The 20189-nt window shown below is 46.1% G+C and overlaps 2 protein-coding genes across 2 annotated transcripts in view; both read right to left on the reverse strand.

The window, feature by feature from the left end:
- Window positions 1-9527, reverse strand: part of LOC108891796 (protocadherin Fat 2-like) — a 56706-nt gene extending 47179 nt beyond the window's left edge. The window contains 3 exon segments of the mRNA XM_018689119.2: window positions 357-1128; window positions 1130-3621; window positions 9273-9527. Coding sequence (XP_018544635.2) covers window positions 357-1128; window positions 1130-3607 — 3250 coding nt within the window. The 5' untranslated portion in view covers window positions 3608-3621; window positions 9273-9527.
- Window positions 9528-18125: 8598 nt separating this feature from the next.
- On the reverse strand, window positions 18126-19788 carry exosc3 (exosome component 3). Its single transcript, XM_018689106.2, has 4 exons — window positions 19426-19788; window positions 18987-19136; window positions 18637-18788; window positions 18126-18557 (listed from the first exon to the last, which is right to left on the reverse strand). The coding sequence occupies exons 1-4, from the start codon at window positions 19771-19773 to the stop codon at window positions 18350-18352; spliced, it is 858 nt and encodes a 285-aa protein (XP_018544622.1). The 5' UTR covers window positions 19774-19788; the 3' UTR covers window positions 18126-18349.
- Between the last annotated feature and the right edge of the window lie 401 nt (window positions 19789-20189).

Consider the following 20189-nt stretch of genomic DNA (forward strand, 5'->3'; position numbering starts at 1 on the left):
TGTCTCCAGCAAAGCTCACACGTCACTCTAACCTACCGATTATTAGTAAACTACACTGTTTTTGTCTTTAATGTCTTTATTTTGGTTCTTTCATCGCAGAAAAGCAGATTTATAAATAAAGTAAGTTTTGCCAACTTTTTAAAATGCAACCACATGAGAACAAATCTGAGTCTTCAATCAGTTTCTATCCATACTATCCATCCATCTATCTATCCATCTACTGTTGATCACCTCAATGAGTTAAACTGTGATTATGCTATAACATAGTCAGTATCAGGTCAAACAGATGAATTTGATTTGGACAAGTTAAATGTTTGAATTTGACCGCTGTCCTCATCACCCTCAGTGTTTCTCACCTGATTCCTCGTCGATGGTGAAGACCCCTAGACCGGACCCTTCATGGATGTGGTACCTGACGACTCCGTCTCGGCCCAGGTCTTTGTCTGCAGCTGTGAGCATCACCACAGACGTCCCCACTGCTGCGTCTTCCATCACTGCAGCTTCATACACAAACTCTGAGAACACCGGCCTGTGGAGGTTCTCATTCACATCCAGGACCTGAATCTCCACGAAGCAGGAGGAGGAGAGGGAGCGAGGGAGGCCGTGGTCGACCGCCCGGACCGTGAGGTTGTAAGATGGCCGCCTCTCAAAGTCCAGCTCCCTCTCGAGGGTCAGGGCACCAGTTGTGGAATCGAGGTGGAAGATCCCACTCTCTGTGTTCTTGAGGTTGTAGGTGACGAGGCCTCCACTGCCCAGATCTAAATCTACACTCTCCACCCAGACGAGAAGGGTGCCCACAGGAACGTCCTCTGGAACCTTTATCCTGTAAACCTTGGGTACAAATTTGGGCGCATTGTCATTAATGTCCTGTAAAACCACCACAAGGTCAATCATGGAGAACAGCTGGGGGCTGAGTTTGGCCTGGTCTCTGGCTTCAATCCGAAGGTCGTGTCTGGGTGAAGCCTCTCGATCCAAAGGACCTTTCACAGTCACTTCACCGGTCACTTCATCTATCCTGAATGTGTCAGTAGACGTCAGCAGGGAGTAAATGACGTTTCCGCTCGTCTCAGCATCTGGATCGACTGCATGAGCTGTGAAAACAATGGAGTCGACCTCCGTGTTCTCAGGGTACTCGGATCACATATCTGGGCTGATTGAAAACTGGAGGGTTGTCGTTGACGTCCAGGACGTTCACCGCGATGAATTTCCATGCAGATGTTTGTGGCGTTCCCAGGTCATAGACAGTGATGTTGAGGATGTAGAACTCCTTACTCTCTCTGTCCAGAGGGCAGACCAACTGAAGGTCACCAGAGAATGTGTCAATGGAGAAACAGCCGTCTTCATTCCCACTCGATATGGCGTAGACCAGTTTACTGTTGAACCCTGAATCCTGGTCTGTGGCCTTGAACTGAACGATGGAGGAGTTCAGGGGATGGTCCTCACTGAGGTCGACTGAACTGGGGACGCTCAGGTCAAACTTTGGAGAGTGTCTGTTGGTGATGTGAACGTCAGAGAATGTCTCTTCCTCCTGATTGGTTAAAATGGGTTTGATGGACTCTATCAGTTTATCAGTCAGCTGTTTGAAAACACCCGTCTCCTGGCAGTGGAGTGTCACGTCATCACCTCTATTGGTGATAGTTATCCTGATGACCGAGGCTTCAGAGCGATGCTTTCCATCTGTGGCTATGACACTCAGAGTGAACGAATTCGCTCTCAGAGGAACCGGTTGCTTCAGGGTGACGGCTCCAGACACCGGGTCAATACCAAACACCTGGAGCTCATTTCCTGTCTCAATGACGTATCTCAGCTGCTGCAGCTCATCCAGATCGATGGCCGACAGCTCGCAGATCATGTGGCCCACAGGTAAATCCAGAGGGATGGTGGTGTTGCAGCCCACCCTCTCAAACAGAGGGACGTTATCGTTGATGTTGTTCAGAGTTATGGTGACGGGACATTCACTGACCTGACTGAAGGGGCTGCCGCTGTCCGCAGCCCAGACTCTCAGATGGTACCGCCGCTTCATCAGCTCGTAGTCCAGGTGCTCGGAGGTGGAGATGACACCTGTAAATGGGTCTATTGTAAAAGGTAAGGGGCCTGTGTTGGCTATAGAATAAGTCACAAAGCCGTTTTTGCCTTCATCTCCATCTGTGGCTGCTACTTTTAAAACACTGCTGCCCACAGGGCTGTTTTCATCCAGCATGGCTTGGTAGGATGTCTGACTGAACTGAGGGCTATTGTCATTTTCATCTGTTATCTCAACCACGATGTGAGTCTCTGCTTCACCATGATTGGCCACCACATCAAACTCATATCGATCCTTTCTCTCATAATCAAATCTCTCTGTGGTTATGATGATCCCTGTTTTAGGATTTATCTTGAAGTTAGAGCTGTCTGGATTATTTTTGATACTGAAGGTGACATTATCAGGTCCTGAGGTGACAGAAACCTTCACCACATGAGTTTTAAGAGGTGAAAACTCGCTCAGGGGGACGATGTAGGTGTCCTCCAAAAATGCCAAAGGGCTGTAATGATCAGCTGGAATGTGGATTTGTGTAATTGGAGAGAGTAAACTCTGCGAGCTCTGGTCTTTAGCTTGAAGGGACAGATTCAACCCAAAAGGAGTTTGAGACCAGATAATCCTCTTTGTAGAGATCACTTGGAAGTCACTGCCCTGAACACCTGAGGGGATTATCTCAAACCACTGGTGGGGATCCCCTCCAACAATATGAAGGGATTCCACAGGCTTAACTCCTGCCTCTACGTGGACATTGATAGTTATTTTACCGTCTGTAGAGACTGTGGGTTTGGAGGGTGGGGTGATAACTGGAGACCCCATCGGCATCTTTTGTATGTTCACTGTGACTCTGGCGACATTACCGTACTTCTGCACACCTGAGATCTTCTTTGTTCGGTCCTCAGCTAAAACCGTGAGGTCGTATCTGTCCGAACGGGAGTGATTGAGCTTCCTGACGAGGCTGATCGTACCTGTGAAAGGGTCGACCGTAAAAGGATGAGCTCTGCTGGTGAAGGAGTAGTAAAACTCAGCATTGCTCCCAATGTCTGCATCTGTGGCACTGACCCTGACCACACTCAACTGAAGTGGGGTGTCCTCCCTGATAGCCACGTTGTACGAGGCCGGATAGAAAAGAGGCTTTAAGTCGTTGGTGTCAAGCACCTGAACGAGCACCTTTGTCTTCGCCTGGAAGCGAAAAGTGCTTTCAGTCGCCGCCACAGTGAGAGTGTACGAGTCTCTGACCTCCCTGTTGAGCAGAGCTGAGTTACTGCTTCGTGTTTTCACCCTGAGGAAGAAAAAATCCCCGACTCTGACGGCCTCTGCCTGGAAAAGGCTGTCGTCGTCACCTGAGACTATATTAAATGTGATTTCCTGGAACAGGTCAGTCATTTCAATGCCCATCTTCACCGGTGTCTCCACATACGTCGGTGGGGCCGAGTTCTCGTTGATGGTGGCGTTGTAGAGATGGTGCGTGAACTTGAGTGGCAAGCTGTCCTCTTTTCCTATACTCCCTTCACATCTCGCCACATGCAGCAGCACTGCTGTTAAAGTGAAGAGGGTGGTTCCTGAAGCTGCCATCTTTAATACGTTCATGAAGATCCTCAGACCTGTGAGAAGGAAAGAGGCATATGAATATAATACACTTGTATATCTGCAGACAAACGTGTAACACACACAGAACTCTTGTACCTATGCTATTGTGTAAACAGACCAGTCATTTTCCCTGAGCTCCAGCTCTGCAGAGAAAACAAAATGGACACAGAATGCACAATGACACAGCAGCAGAGAGGAGGTCTGAGGCATCCGACTCCTGTCCCAACACGCCTCCATCAGAAAAAACACACACATTGTTTCAGGACCAGAAAGTTGCCCCGGAGCCTTTTCAGGCAGGTGGCAGCCAAAACCCTTCCCCATAATTATTCCTTTGGTGGCCAAATACTAGCAACAAGTACTCATCCGATTGATTCCCTCTAAGCTTTTGTCACTGCAGAGCTATGAGGAGGGATTTGTAGTTTGATGACTTGGTATCATCAGATGACAGCGGGAGGTTCAGTTCTGATCCGAGTGTAAACGGCTGCATTAGAGCTGCAGGTCTGAGCTGGTGTTTGCTGTATTAGATGTCCCTGCAGGCATGAGCCATCAAACTAGCTGCTTTATAATCAACAGAGGATCAGGATCACACACAGCTGGAATATCTGTTTTACAGGGACCTAAGGAGACCTGCAACATCAAACATTAAAACTAAATCAACTGTGAAAACCACAGCTCTCAGATACAACAACATTTACACATCTATAGCATTTACACTGACCATAAACATTACACATCTCATCAAAACTCTTCTTTAAAGTAAAGCAAACACAGCAGGCGAGAAGAAATGTTTGCGACTGTAAACTGAGGACGTTTTAATAGAAAGTCTGAGCTTCAGCTCTCCTGCACGAGTATCTCACACTGCTTAACAGAAACGTGGAAACACATGAGCTGTCGCTGAGCCCAGCTGATCCAGGGCCTCAGCTCTGACAGCAGAGACGGCTGCAGGGCAGAACACTTTGCCCTTCACTGCCTCTCTGACAGCTCATCCACCGCTGAGAGCAAATCCACACAGAACAATCTGCAGGGCTCCTCTGATCATAGATCTGTCACAGCTGCTTTCTCCTCTACAGAAACAAGAAGAGAATCTGAACCATCTGACCTTATTGTTGTTGTACATTAACAGACATGAAACGGCTTCATGCTGCAGCACAGCTCTGGATATGAGTGTGACAGTTTATATGGGTATATGATGTCCTGAACGCTCCAGGTTGACTGGCGCTGCAGGTTTCAGTGGAGGGTGACAGGTATGTGGGGTTTTATCTGCTCTGTGACAGATGATCAGATTACTGCAGTCAGGGTCACTGTTTGGGTTTGGGAGCAGATTTAAGGCATCTCGTCTGCAGACTCAGTTTTCTCTGTTCTACCTCTGCGGTCACATTAAAACAGGTTCTCACATTAATTCAGTTAAGGTTGTAGTTTAGGTTCAGGACATTTCCCATTTCCAGGGTTTGTCTGATAAATCAGCAGGATTCTCCAAACTCTGCAGGTCTCAGTGCAGTTACACTGTCTGGGTCCTGGTTTCTAACACGTTTATACAGTTCACATGCTCGTGAAACAGTAACTATCAGGTTCGCCTGATAGTGAGTCCCCTGTGTTACAGTCCTGGGTTTGATTGATCCGTCCATCCTCCACAACCTCCTCCTACTTCATACACGTCACTTAACAAGAAGACGTAACTGTGAGCTATAATAATCTACTGCACAAACAATGTATGAGGTCATTTTTTACAGGACAGTCTCATTTATACCTGAATAAATCTGTCTCCATTCAGATTCAGGTTTTTCTTAAAGGGTCAGTTCACCCAAATAAACAACAACATCAACAAACCAAACTGATCTGTACAGCTGGGTCACCGCTCGGTGTCAGTGGAGACAAAATTTTCTCTCAAACTGAGACACCGCAGCTTTACAACAATAACAACAATAATAATGATGAGACCATGATCCATCTGAAACTGACTCAAACTGCTGAAGGTTTCATCAGATTTCTCATCAGTGTAATCTTTAGTTTCCACGCCATTAGCAGAGCGTATTACAGAAATGCATCCTAGGAGAAAGTGAATTTGTTTCCTGTTTTTACGGACACAGTTTTTACATCAGCTGTTTCTCTGTTTACCCATGATTCTCTGGATCTGTCAGTCAGCTGAGGCTGTAGGAGGAAGATGGAGCTGATTCATGAACCTATCAGATTCATCAGAAGGAAAATGATCTGATTTCATTCATGTGAACATGAGTTCTGTTCATTCCTCTCTGACTGTGTCATAAGGAAACATCACTGTGATGATCACTGAGATCTGCTGCTGGAGTTTTAAAGCCTCAGAGAGGAGGACAGGACGGATTCTGACTGAAAACACAGAAACATAAGGAATCAGCATCATCACACAGGTCGATGCTGAGGACCTGAACCATAACCTACAGCCGAGTCAGTCAGACACACCTGAAGCTTCCTGTGATTCACCTGCACACTGTGACGCTTTCTCTGGAGTCTGAGTCTGAACCTGGACCTGAACCTGAACCTGAACCTGAACCAGAGTCTTTGCTGCAGACACAGTTTTGTCCATTACTGTCCTCAGATGTACAGAAACCCTCTCCCTCCCTCCTGGTGTGTGTTCCAGGTAACAACCTGCAGCCACATGTTCAGCTCCAGCTTCCTGGATCACATTTCACCTCCTCCTCCTCCTCCATGGTTCAGACTGAGGTTGAAAATGTGTTTCTATTTATTAATGACTTATAGTTTATTATTGTCTTATGTTTTCGATTAAAGTCATTTTTTATTTTTCAGATCAGCTGTGAAACGTCACTGTCACAGCTTCACACCACAACATCTGTAAAGTCAGAGTTCATTAGATCATTATATAATATTCATGTTACAGACACGAGATAAAGCAACAGGACTGAATCTGTTTATTTAAACCTATAAACACGTTAATATAAAAACAGTCTCCAGATCAGTCAGGACATCATTTACCAGAGAAGAAGAGAGACGATCTGTATCATCCTGTTTTTTACTGATGAGTCAGATTCTCAGAGAAACTCTCACAGGCTTCATGTGAAGAAAATCACAAAAGAACAATTGAAGTTTTCACTTTCAGCTGAAGGAAATTATATTTTCTGTAACTATATTAGTTATCGATTGATCAGTTGATCGATCAGTTCATTGATCAGTTTTAAAGCCGATCTTCACAGACCAACCTGCTATAAATTAAAATCCTTTCCTGTCAGCAAGGACGATCTGAATCTGGATCAATAAAAACTCTGATCGTGTCCTGATCACTTAATCAATCATCTAATACTTCAGATCAATGACCGCTCAGAGAACAGAGTCACTTCCTGCAGCCAGTGTTTTATAATGGGGGGGGTTCATTCCCTCCACTTGTGAAGAGTGGAGCAGCAGAGGACAAAGATCTCCTCCTCCTCCTCCTCCTGCCACTCTGACGCCTTTCACCCCCCCACAACCTGTTTTTTGCTTTTTGTCCAGTCGTTACACCCCCCACCCTCCACCCCCCACTCCACCTATTCTCCAGCAGAAAGGACAGACTGAAATATAATATCTTCAGAGAACTTCTCTGTGAACACTCTATTCTTATTTCTTCAGTGTTTTTTACAGGAACAGGACGTTCTTTCTCTCTCTCTGACCTGATGGAGAAAAATTTAATCTTAACTGCGACCACAAAAAAACACAACATAAACACACATGTGTTAACAGCTGATAAGAAACATGTCAGAACTATAAGTGTTACAGGAGAGAGGAGGAGTCTGAACACCTCCTGTAGCTCCTGCTCCTCCTGACACACACTCTTTATATAAGAGATTTATCTGTTATATTCACCCATTAACTCTGTTTAATCATGAATTATCATTTTAAAAGTGTGTCTGTAAATAACTCTTGCTCCTGCTGCTGATGAAGGTCATGAGCTGCAGCTGACAGCTCAGGTAGAAATCAGAGAAGTGGGTTTGTATCAGTGTTCATATCAGGCAGTAACTGTTACATGGGGGGGGGCGGGGGGGGGGTGTCTGTCTGTCCTGATTTTAAACTGTTGACTCACAGAATCAAGTCTGGAAAACATTCACTGATAACTGAGTGTTATTGATTAGTATTGGACCGATCACCAATTGATCAGGAGCTGTAATACGATGACACAGAATAATCTGAACCATGTCAGTGTTTCAGCTCCAGGGGTCACATGACCATCCAGCTGTCAATCATCTTCAGAAGGGGGGGGGGGTCCTCCTCCTCTCTGCTCTGACTCGTTTATGGAAACGACCTCTGACCTCTGACCTCTGACCTCTCTGTGTGACCTGCTCAGTCCTGACCTGGACCACATTCATCAGAAGCTGTTTCTACATGTAGAATCACAGTCTGATCTGAGACCTGATCTGAGACCTGGTCTCTCTGTTCCTCAGCCTCTGTAGGACTGAACCTCAGATCAGATCCAGGACTGTGTCAAGGAGGGGCTCTGATCCTGACCCTTGGTCTGGAGGGTTGAGGGAGGAGGGGCTCTCACCCACAGCAGGAGGTCTGGAGGTGGAGGCCTTTAACCAGAGCTCTGTGGGTCGTAACAGGTCTTAGCTGAGCCAATCCAGACCTGGTTAACCCTGTCAGGACTTCATCTGGACCTCAGAGACCCTCAGAGACCCTCAGAGACCTGAGTCTCTGATGGCAGATTCATTCATAGACTTAGACTTAGACAGACTTTAGTGATCTCTCTGGGATGACTCCCTCAGGGCTGTCACACTCACTTGGGGTCAGTAACAGTAATTACAGGGAGGTTCAGAGATACCTGAGCAGCCTGACACACCTGGACCTGACTGTAAGAGGTGCCCCCCCCCCAGTGACCAACAGGCCTCACAGCAGGGCAGTCACCCCCCGCCCCCCACCCCACCGTGACTCTTTGCTCCATCTGAACGACTGTGAGCAGCTGCACCAAACGACCATCAGCTCATTTAAACTCTGAACGAGCTGCAGGAACACACACTGCTAAACCTCCTGTAACAGATTACAGATTACACATTACTGATTACTGATTACTCTGCCTCATCACAGTTACAGCTCCTCTTTCTCTCCAGGAACAGACTTTAACCATCAGCTGAAAGTTTCATCTAAACCAGTTTGTCCTCAAGCAGCTTTCAGGTTGAGGTTCAGTAAAACAGAGACTCAGCTGAGAGTCACCTGAACACAGGTGAGGAGCTGAGTCCTCTCAGGTAATCTCAGCACCTGCCATCACACACACACACCACACACACTCAGATCACTGCTAAACTCTGATTGAGCAACTTCAGAGAGGAGGGAGGGAGCGAAGCTTTCAGAGTCAGGAGCTCGGCTGCATGTGGTGACATGTGGCTCTGCTCCTCCTCCTCCCTCCTCCCTCCTCCCTCCTCCTTCACTCAGAGCTCAACTGTCAGAGGTAACAGAGAACAAACTCTTAAACTGACTTTGTCTGAAATAAACTCCACTGACTCTGAAACACATGATCCACAATCACAGGCGTCTCAGTTCCTCAGAGTAATCAGAGTAATCAGAACCTGATTCTAACCAGAATATAAAGAGCAGTGTCCTGACGTGCTGCAGAGTCAGTTCAGTTCCTCTGTGGTATCAGTGTTTACTGACTCTGACTGTAAATACAGGTGTGAGAGCAGCGGGCACGACGTGCGGCAGGTAAACTCACCTGAGCTCCACTTCACTGACTCTTCCAAGAATCTCTGTCGTCTCCTCTCCTCACGCTTCAGGAACTTTAAAACTCCTCTGACGGGATGCCAATGGCTGCCGTTCTCCCATAATGCTCTGCTGCTGTAAAATCCATGAAGAAGAAACTGTGAAGACACAGAATCATGGAGCTAACGCTAACTCTAATGCTAACCTGAAGCCTGAGCTCCTTCAGAGGCTCTGAACCAAACTGTGACTGTTCAACACTCCCTGAAGAGCAGGAGCTCAAACCTCCACCCACTGCCCCTCCTCCCTCTGTCACACCACACACACACACACACACACACACACACACACACACACACACCTTCCATGTGCACAAACTGTGGGCTGTACCACCCCTCCGCCCCGCCTGTGGGCTCAGGCCTTTGGTCCTCAGCCAGGACTGTGTGTGTGTGAGAGTGTGTGTTGATACATCTCTACAATATGTTCAGTTTAATCCTGATTCAGATCCTGTTTCCTCACAACCTTAAATCATTTCTGTCGTTTGAACAAAACTCAGCTCTGTTATTAAAGCACTGACTCTTCAGGCTGAAACACAAACAAAGACACAAACACAACTCTTCACTCACTCTGCTGATTAATCTAAACATAATAAATATATTCCCTTCTCTCTGCTGATGGACAGACTCACTGACACATCAACAGGTCAGAAACAGAAACTGATCAGCTCCGTTTATTGATCACTCAGCTGCTGCTGCTGCTGCTGCCTTCACTGACTGGATCTTATTGTTGGTGCTGAAACATTAAAACTACAGTGAACTGACTGTGACGACCAAGAAATCACATGTTCATTAAAACTGAGACAGAGAATCCTCCAACAGATCAGGCTCAGACTGAGGCTACGCACTGTCATGTTACAGTTACAGTTACTATCACAGGAGAAGTGAGGAGCAGTGTAACACTCTGTACAGTTTCTCTCTGTGAAGATACTGAAGCTTTAGGACACAAACAGAAAGAAAAAACATTTAATTTCCACCTGTTCTCAGACCTGAAGGAGTCTTTACATCCATTAAACTGATGGTGATATAAATCTGATCAGTGTGGGTGAGACTAGTTTGCAAAGGGGTGGAAAAATTCTGGAAACTTTCCATGGGAAGTTAACCTGGGGAATTAAAATATTAAATACTAAAATATTTTATGACCGCGGATAAATGAATAGAAACAGATGAACTCTCCTCAATCAGCTGCTGAACCAGACTCTGAGCTACAGAAAACTGAGCTAGCACCATGAGCGCTAAACTCCTACACTGTCAATGAAATGCTGTGAGCTAGCTAACATTCAGCATCTCTGACTTAGCAGGTTAGCACTGTCACCTCACAACAAGAAGGTTCCAGGTTCGAGTCCCAGTTCAGGCTCAGATATATCGATGACAGATCAGATTTATTGATCAGACTGACTGACTGGATGTAGTGTGGCTGTAGAAGGATTAGAGATGATGTGGGAGAGAAAACCATTAAACCTTCTTGTTTTAACCAACATGATGCTGAAACAGGTCTTTATGTTGTTAAACCTGTGGTTTAGTTAATTTACAGTTTATTCCCATGGAAAGTTTCCAACTTTGAAAAGTCCTGGAGTTTTTTAGCCCAAGGTGAGACCATGTGACTCAGTAAGTGACTGAGGATAATTAGCAGTGATGGTTTGTGCTTTGTGTTGCTGTTGTGTAAATACAACAAATAAACAGAGTGTATACAGCTCTCTAACTGCGGGGCCTGTGGGGGGTGGGGTGTTAAGTGATTTGTATCTTATCAGATTCACCAACACCTGAGGCTCAGAGGGAAAAACAGGTGATAAAGATCAACAGGTAACTCATCTTCATCATCTTCATCATCACTGACTGACTGCAGGTTCAGATTCGGCAGACTCAACTCTGAACCTTGTCTCTGTTCTCAGCTGTTTCCTCCTCTTTACTGCAGATCTGATTAACATTTAACCTGAGATGTTTGTCTCTGAATTAAACTTTCATTTTCTTTTGAATTTAAACCCATGAGTCAGTTCAGACTCCAACACTCAGCAGGTGGATATGATCAGATGGCCGTCCACCCTGAGTATGGTTCTGCTCAAAGTTTCTGCCTCTTAAAGTTTTTCCTCTCCACTGTCGCCTGATGCTGCTGATGGTGGATCTGTTGGGTCTGTCTGTGATTATAATAATCTAAAGAGTAGACCTGCTCTATATGAAAAGTGCCTTGAGATGACGCTATACAAATAAAATTGAATTGAATATCAGATTCATCTCTAAAAACACAGGACAGAGAACAGAGATGCAGCCCCTCCCTCCTCTGAATAAAAGGTTGTAATATTCCTTTAAAGCTGAACAGAAGGTGAACTGATCCTCCCTGAGGCTCCAGGTTCAGAGTTGGGGGGGGGTTAATGGAGGGAAAAGTGAGGACAGAGAAAGATGAGGATAAATGGAAGAGATAGAGAGGGTAAGGAGGAGGTGGAGGATGAGAGGAGGGAGGTGTCAGAGGAGGGAGGAGGAGGAGGGACAGAGAGATGGAGAAGGGGTGAGTAAAGGGGGAGAGAGGGAGGAGGTGTGTCCAGAAATAAACAGGGACAGAAGGTGGGCAGGAAGCCACGGCAGCAGGTGAAGCTCAGTGCTGCAGGAAATGAACCTGCTGCTGCTTCACACTGTTCAACACACACACACACACACTGAGGGGGGGGTCGATCAGCTGATCCTCACCAACTGGATCTAAACGTCAGTTCATCATGTTTCATGTGAGGAGGAATAAGAGTTTATTCACCAGGGGAAACATTTCACTACTGCTCATCTGATCACTGAGGAATAAATACTCTGTTATACCAGAGGTCAGAGGTCAGAGCTGGGAGTGACCTCTGAGTTAACAGCATTCGGGCTGAGGAGTCAGATTCAGAAAAACATTGAGGCTCACAGGAAAGTCTTCAAATGCTGCAGATCTTTTCTGAAGTCTGAATTTCTGAGTTCCTACTCAGAAGTTTGAACCTGAATGCCTCCTGAAGTTGAATTCAAGATGGCTGCTCCTCACACAGAGTCAGAGCGCTGCATCCACCACCTGAGGTTCAAGTCTCAGCTTCAGACTCCACTCTTCTCTTACACCCTTCAACTCATCAACCACATGAAATAAACCTGGAGGATCTGAGACGACCAACACAGCCCGACCTGGTCCTCAGCACAGAGGAGGGTCTACACGCTGTCCCGGTTCAGCCTTAGACCAGTCAGAGGTCAGAGGTCAGTCCTCTATTGTCTCTGCAGCTGAGTCTGAACAGCCAATCATCAAGAAGGAGAATCAGGATAATCAGGAGCTGGGACAGATCAGTGAGAGTCTGAACCTCCTCCGACCAGATCCAGGGTCAGGTCTCAGTTCACCTGTCGACCGACAGTGAAAGGAAACTGTCGACACACGTGGAGCAGGTCTGGACTGGACCAGGTCCTGAAGGGTCCTGATCAGGGTGGGACTCAGACCTGACACGTTTCACAGAGTTTCTGAATCGTCACGTTCGACTCTGAATCTGAGCAAACTGAGTGAAATGAACAGAAATGATGAAGCAGAACAAACAAAGCTCAGTCTCAGTTTTCATGATGGAAATATAAACAGATTCAGTCTGAACAGCAGACTGACCTGCTGACACTCATTCTACCTGTCTGAGTCAGAGTCAGAACTGGACCAGGACCTGGACCAGAACCACAACAGACTCTGACCATGAAGTTTAAACTGAGTCAGAGCTGATCATCAGTTTGTCCTGACGTCTGTTCAGCTTCACACAAAGACTCACAGTTATCGTGACCTCCACCTGCAACACAACACTGAGAAACACTGTGTTATCACCAACGCAGACACACAAAGACTCTGTCAGGAGTTATCACGTCCTCGACCTTCAACACAACACACTCTGACACACTGTCTGTGCTACGACCAACACACACAGACACACAGCTCTCTGCAGATCCTGGTCTCTGTGTGCAGACGTGGTTCCTCAGGATCCTGATCCTCAGACTTTCAGAGTTTAAACTGTGTTAAAGGCTCAGAGCTTCATATAAACAGATTTTACAGTGTTTTCACGGATGACAGTGAAGAGCAGAAGAGAGCATGAAGAGAAGGCCGAACTCTGACAGACTGAGATATGAAACAAAGCAACAACACATCCACTGAGGCAGGAAGTCCTGCAGGTTTCCTCTGCTGATAACACCCCCCCCCCCCAGCTCACAGAATAAACTCTGTTAATAAAACAGCCTCAGTCTCTGCCTCCCCACTCGCTCCACTGTTCACCCTCAACCAATGCAGCTCCACCTCTGTTCATCCTCTCACCTCTCTTCATCCTCTCACCCTCTGTTCATCCTCTCACCTCTCTGTTCATCCTCTCACCTCTCTGTTCATCATCATCTCACCTCTGTTCATCCTCTCACCTCTCTATTCATCCTCTCACCTCTGTTCATCCTCTCACCTCTGTTCATCCTCTCATCTCTCTGTTCATCCTCTCACCTCTCTATTCATCCTCTCACCTCTCTGTTCATCCTCTCACCCCTCTGTTCATCCTCTCACCTCTCTGTTCATTCTCTCACCTCTCTATTCATCCTCTCACCTCTCTGTTCATACTCTCACCTCTCTGTTCATCATCTCACCTCTCTGTTCATCCTCTCATCTCTCTGTTCATTCTCTCACCTCTCTATTCATCCTCTCACCTCTCTGTTCATACTCTCACCTCTCTATTCATCCTCTCACCTCTCTGTTCATCCTCTCACCTCTCTGTTCATACTCTCACCTCTCTATTCATCCTCTCATCTCTCTGTTCATCCTCTCACCTCTGTTCATCCTCTCACCTCTCTATTCATCCTCTCACCTCTGTTCATCCTCTCACCTCTCTATTCATCCTCTCACCTCTGTTCATCCTCTCACCTCTCTATTCATCCTCTCACCTCTGTTCATCCTCTCACCTCTGTTCATCCTCTCACCTCTCTGTTCATCCTCTCACCTCTGTTCATCCTCTCACCTCTCTGTTCATCCTCTCATCTCTCTGTTCATCCTCTCACCTCTGTTCATCCTCTCACCTCTCTATTCATCCTCTCACCTCTGTTCATCCTCTCACCTCTCTGTTCATACTCTCATCTCTGTGTTCTGAACAACACAACAACAACACTCTACACACAGGGACTAATGAACTAATGAGGTGAGACAGAAACACCTGAGCAGGAAGTAAAACATGGTCTGGTCTAAGTATCTGGTCTAAGCTTCAGCTGCTGTGGAAACATGATGAAGAGAATCAGATCCACAGTGTGATCTGATCTGTTTCCTGAACCTGCTGAGTACACACACACACACACACACACAGTGAACATACAGGAGTTGTGGGAGGTCTTGTACCTCCTGCCTCAGCACCATCTGTCTCCTGATATATGACCATACAACACACACACACACACACACACACACACACACACACACACGGACCTTCATGTTAATTCATCCTGTTTCTATTTTTAAACTCACGATTCTTCCTCCAACATCAAACTGTTAAAGCTGCAGAGATGATTCTGATGTGATGTGTAGTTGTTGTGTTGTTGTTGTAACTGACCTCTGTCTGGTGACATCCTGATGATGAGTTCAATGTTTCAGGAACTTACAGAAACATCTTCACATACAGAAGACATCGCACTGATCAGTTTATTAGGAACACCTCTCTGACTCCGATCAGTTTTCAAATCCAGCCTGTTTGTTTTTAATCATGCTATCTGCTAACAGATGATGAAAGAAGAAGCACACTCTCTGCTCCTGCCATCAGGTCACCTCCTCTCGTCTGCTGCCGTGACCTCTGACCTCTGACACAGTAAGCAGCATGAGAGAGATGAAGCTGACTGATCGGTGACAGATCAGCCTCTTTACTCTCTGACCTGAAGTCAGTTCACTTCATGTGTCTGTTTTCAAACCAGAACCTCCTCAGACCAGGACCCAGCTGGACCAACCAGATACAGAATTCAACATGTCACATAATTTAAATATCAAGTTAAACTAAACTCTCCACACTGCTGCTTTAACATTTAACATTTACTCTGGATCACAGCTGAAAGAAGAGAAACGAAGCTGAAACTGTTCAGTATCTGTTTACACACAGTTACTGCAGTTTACACCAGCTTCACTCTGCTTTCATCAAAATGTTCTGACTCAGTCTCTACATGGACTCATTCTGTTTATTCTGCTTCTCAGTAATGATCCCTGTAGTCACTCAGGTGAGTTTGATGGTAACCAAACCTGATGAGATGTGTTAGCAACATCATGGAGATATGAGATGAAGAAGAGCAGGTAGTGAGAGCTGAGAGCTCAGGAGATCACACAGAGTTTATCACAGTAACAGTAGAGTCTAGAGCTTCACAGTTCATCAGGATGTAGATCTGATCTGCAGGTGTAATTACAGCCTCTCCCTCCGATGAATGATCCTCATTGTTCTCTGTCGATGCAGTGAAGAGCTCAGAGGACATGTTGGTTCTGATCCTGGACCTCAGAGACACCACGGCGGGCAGCTTCTGCAGGCGTGACGGTTTCTGTTGGGACCTGTTGAGTTATGAGAGCTGCAGTTCCCTCATGTTTCTGTCTCTGTATCCACTCTGCTTCACACCCACAGAGAAATAATGAAGCACGTCTCCACGCTTTCATCGCTCTGAGCGTCTGATCATTAAAACACTTGTCAACAGGTTTAATTGAAGCAGGAGCAGAGGAAAGTCCCTGATCAGCTGAGAGGACTGATCCAGATCCCTGAGGATCAGAACAAACCTGAGCAGCTGAGACCAGAAGAGATGTCTGATCAATAATCTCTGATCAGCTTCCAATAACTGATCATTTTACTGATCACCAATGTTTTAATGTGTGTGTGTTTTTCTCACCAAGAGAAAAAACCTCAGGAACATTATTTACAGTCACTTATCAATTATCCACATCATTGATTAATCTGCTGATTGTTGTTCAGCTAATCATCGAATGAGCACGTTTTCCAGGAAGCTGAGGTGATGTCTGCAGATCATCTAAACAACATCATCAACAACATCCACTCCTTTACTCCTTCATTCCTCTCACTGTCACCTCTCCTTATATTTCATATTAATTCTTGTCTTTGTTTAAACCTTCAGTTTATCAGAGAATCAAACTGTCAGATCAGATTCTGAGTTTATCTGATAAACAACAATAAACACAAACATCTGTTAAAGCTCCATGAATCACATCAGTGATGAAACAGATCCAATATGGCCGCCCTCTGTCCCTCAGGCTCAGACACACACAAAAAAGGACTTACCCCCAAACCCCACCACCAACACAACAATATATTAGATTAGTTGTATTATTTAATCACATACAATCTTAAAAACAAAAACGTGACTAGAACAAAGAAAAAACAACAAACTACAGTATACAAATTGCACATGCTTGAGAAATCCCTGAAGAAAGCAAAAAAAAAAAGATTCCTGCATTAAACTATTTTTCAACCTGGGTTTTTCACCCTGTTTAGAACTGCCATTAACATTAACAACAGGTGTGAAGTGCAATCTAAAACTTGACTTTTCTGGCCTTCTTTGATGCAAAATCATCAATTACATCATCATACGAAATCTGTTGTGCAACTGTATGATTGATCCTGATGATGGCAAGTCCAGAGAGACGCTCCTGTGACATAGTGGACCTCAAGTATGTTTTAATAAGCTTCAGCTTGGAAAAACTCCTCTCTGCTTCAGCTACTGTCACTGGAAGGGTCAAACCAATTCTGAGTGCAGTCCAGACATTAGGGTAGATTTCTGCGAGCTCTTTCTCATGGATGAAAGCCAGCAGCTCAAGCGTCAGTCATGGAGTCATGGACTTTGATGGGAGGACGTCTGTGTGAATTTGCACTTGTTGTGTTGCAAACACAAACTAGACTAGGTTGCCTATGGGTGAAATTAGTTGCATGACATGATGCCTCAATTCTAATAGTTGCTAGATCAGCAAAACTAAATACCAAATACAGTCGTCTTCTGTGGCTTAGCAACATATTAGCAAGAGGCTAATAAATAGCCTATAGCCTACTGTCACTCACATCACTCATAGAAATCTGCATACCTTTTTCTTTTGCCCGTTTCTCCTCTTCTTTTTCTAAACTGGGCACCTGATGGCTTCTTTGGTCTTTTACTTTGATCCACGATCTTCATTTAAGACTCGACATTATAACATGACCTTTCGCATTAGCTTTTGCCAACACCGTGCATTCACCCGTCAATCAACCGGAGTCCGAAGTCACGTGACGTAAACAAATGTACGTAGATGTTTTTTTTTTTTTTTTTTTTTTTTTTCCATTTTTCACATAACCCAATCAATTACGTGTAGGCACATGGGTCTATGTTAATTATGAAATACAGTTTATTTGGAAGCAGTTTGTGTTGTGTGGCCTGGCATCAGTCTATCCCCCGCCCCCCTCCCCCTTGCCTCTTCGGACACACACAACCTGTATGACTCTCAATGAGGGCGCCCCAGCGCCCACTCCACTAACTTGACATGGAAATGAGCGGTGGTCTAGAAAACTGGCGAGTTTTGTTTTTTAGATTGTGCCCTGGGCGGTCGCCCACATTGCCCATAGCAAAAACCGGCCCTGTACAGGTGACACACACACACACTGACACACACACACACACACACACACACACACACACACACACACACACACACACACACACACACACAGATCTATCAGGTGAAGACTCTGTCTCTGTCTCCACCTTGTGGTGAAAATATCACAGGATGGAGACTGTTGTACAGTGAGAGCTGATGCTGACACACCATGATGTCAGAGATGGCTTCAGCCAATCAGGACACAGAGGAACAAGAGTCACCAAACAGTTTTATTACAAATATTAAAACATTCATCAGTTCATTGTTTTCACCTGTGAAAACTGGACTGTGCCTTTAACCAGCAGCACCTGTGACCACACCCAGCTGTGACATCACTGCAGCCAGGTGAGACGTTACACCACCTAATCCACAGGACCAGAGTCTCTGGGTCTGGTCTGACGTGGTCTGTTGTGGTCTGATGTGGTCTGATGCGGTCTACAGCACCCCCTGTTTGACCCTCCTGAACAGCTCCCGTCTCTGCGGGGCCGTCATGGTGTCACAGCTCTGCAGCAGGTTTGCGATGATCAGGGTCTGCTGGACACTGGAGGATCTGACCCACAGACGACCGTTCATCCCGACCACCAGCTCACAGGGGAACAGCTGCTCCAGGTCAGACCGGACCTCACTGTGAGGGGCCAGCAGTCTGAGGGAGGGGGAACCTTTAGTTTTCAGCTGTCAGGTCACATGGTCTAAATACAGTTACACCTGAACAGGTGAGTTACCTTCTGACGAGTCCCAGAGAGACTCTGAACAGCAGACCTCCTCCTCCGAACACCCCCAGACCATTGGCTCGTCCCGAACTGTCGATACAGACCAGCTCCGGCTCCATGTCCTTATTGGCTATACTGAACTGAGCAAAGACCAGGTCCCCCACCTGCACAGGTAACACACAGAGAGGGACGGGGTAAACGCACCTGCACAGGTAACACACATATTCACATCAAAAACTAAACAACCTCGGGACAGGTGAGGGTCATCAGTTACCTGAAGTCACATTCAGGTGAAACCAGGTAGATTCACCAGAATTATCCCTGACAGAAAAAAGGAAACTTCTCCTGTCCTCAGGTCTCACCTGGACGTTAGGTCTGTTCCTCTTGGTGGCTCCCTCAAACGCCAGGTAGGACAGAGACGCCTGTTCACTTCCTCCAAAGTCCACCTTGAAGACGTCACCTGACTTGGTGGTGACGATTCCGATGACAGTCTCACCTTTGGCGGGAACATACTGAGGAGAGAGACACAGCGGCTCTTTAACACCAAACTGCGTCCGTTCATAGCTGATTTCCGCCGCTCGGTGAAGCGAACTCACACAGAGAAACTAACACCTGCTCCGGTTCATAAAGTTTAAACTTTAACAACATTTATCTTTATCTCTGAGCCTCAGTCAGACCCGGTCCGCAGAGGTCTGAACTGGGTCTGTAAATCCTGACCGGAGGCGCTCAGATGTACTCAGGACTAAAGGCCTAAATTGTGTGTTTTATGAACAGACTTCTGAACGCGGTGGAGCCTCTCACCCTCCGCTGCTGGGAGTCGATCCAGAACACGTTGGGCTGTTTGTGTCTCAGGACGCCGCTCTTACAGACCACCAGCCGGTCTCCGCTCCGCCTCAGACCGGGACCACACACGACCTTCTCCGGCTTCACGTGCTCCGTCAGAGAGATGGTGTCGTCGGTGTCACAGGTGAACTCATCCCCCGGTAACAGAACCTCCCCGACTCTGTCTTTTAACGTGGAGAACATCGGGACAGCGGGAGATCCAGAAACGTGTTGTTGTTGGCATTTGACGGACTGAAATAAAGGTGACACACAGGAGACGGAGCCGTGAGTCTCGGCGGTACGGAAGAAACAAGACTCTGTCACCATGGTTCCGCTTTGACCCGCGCGTGTTTTAAACGTCACTCAGTTTCCGGTTTCTGTTGTATTCTAAATCAGTTTAATGTGTTCACACGACGATTAATTAAAAACATTTATAACTCCTCTTTATTAAAGTGTTTCATTCTAACATCTGACCTGTGATCAGCTGAGTTTAACCTGTGATGACGCGCTGAGTGCAGCAGGTGGCGCTCTGACGTCACTGTTTCACCTGAACACGGTGATAAACTCGAACATCTTCATTATCTACACTCAGTTCATGTTGTTTTCATTTGTTGTAACTAGATTACAGACTGTAACTCTGCAGGAAAGTAACTAAGTACATTTACTCAAGTACTTACTGAAGTACAGTCATGAGGTATTTGTGCTTTACCTGAGTATTTCTACTTTATTTTACTTTTCCTCTG

Source organism: Lates calcarifer, unplaced genomic scaffold (assembly GCF_001640805.2).
Source record: "Lates calcarifer isolate ASB-BC8 unplaced genomic scaffold, TLL_Latcal_v3 _unitig_2026_quiver_651, whole genome shotgun sequence".
Lineage (NCBI taxonomy): Eukaryota > Metazoa > Chordata > Actinopteri > Centropomidae > Lates > Lates calcarifer.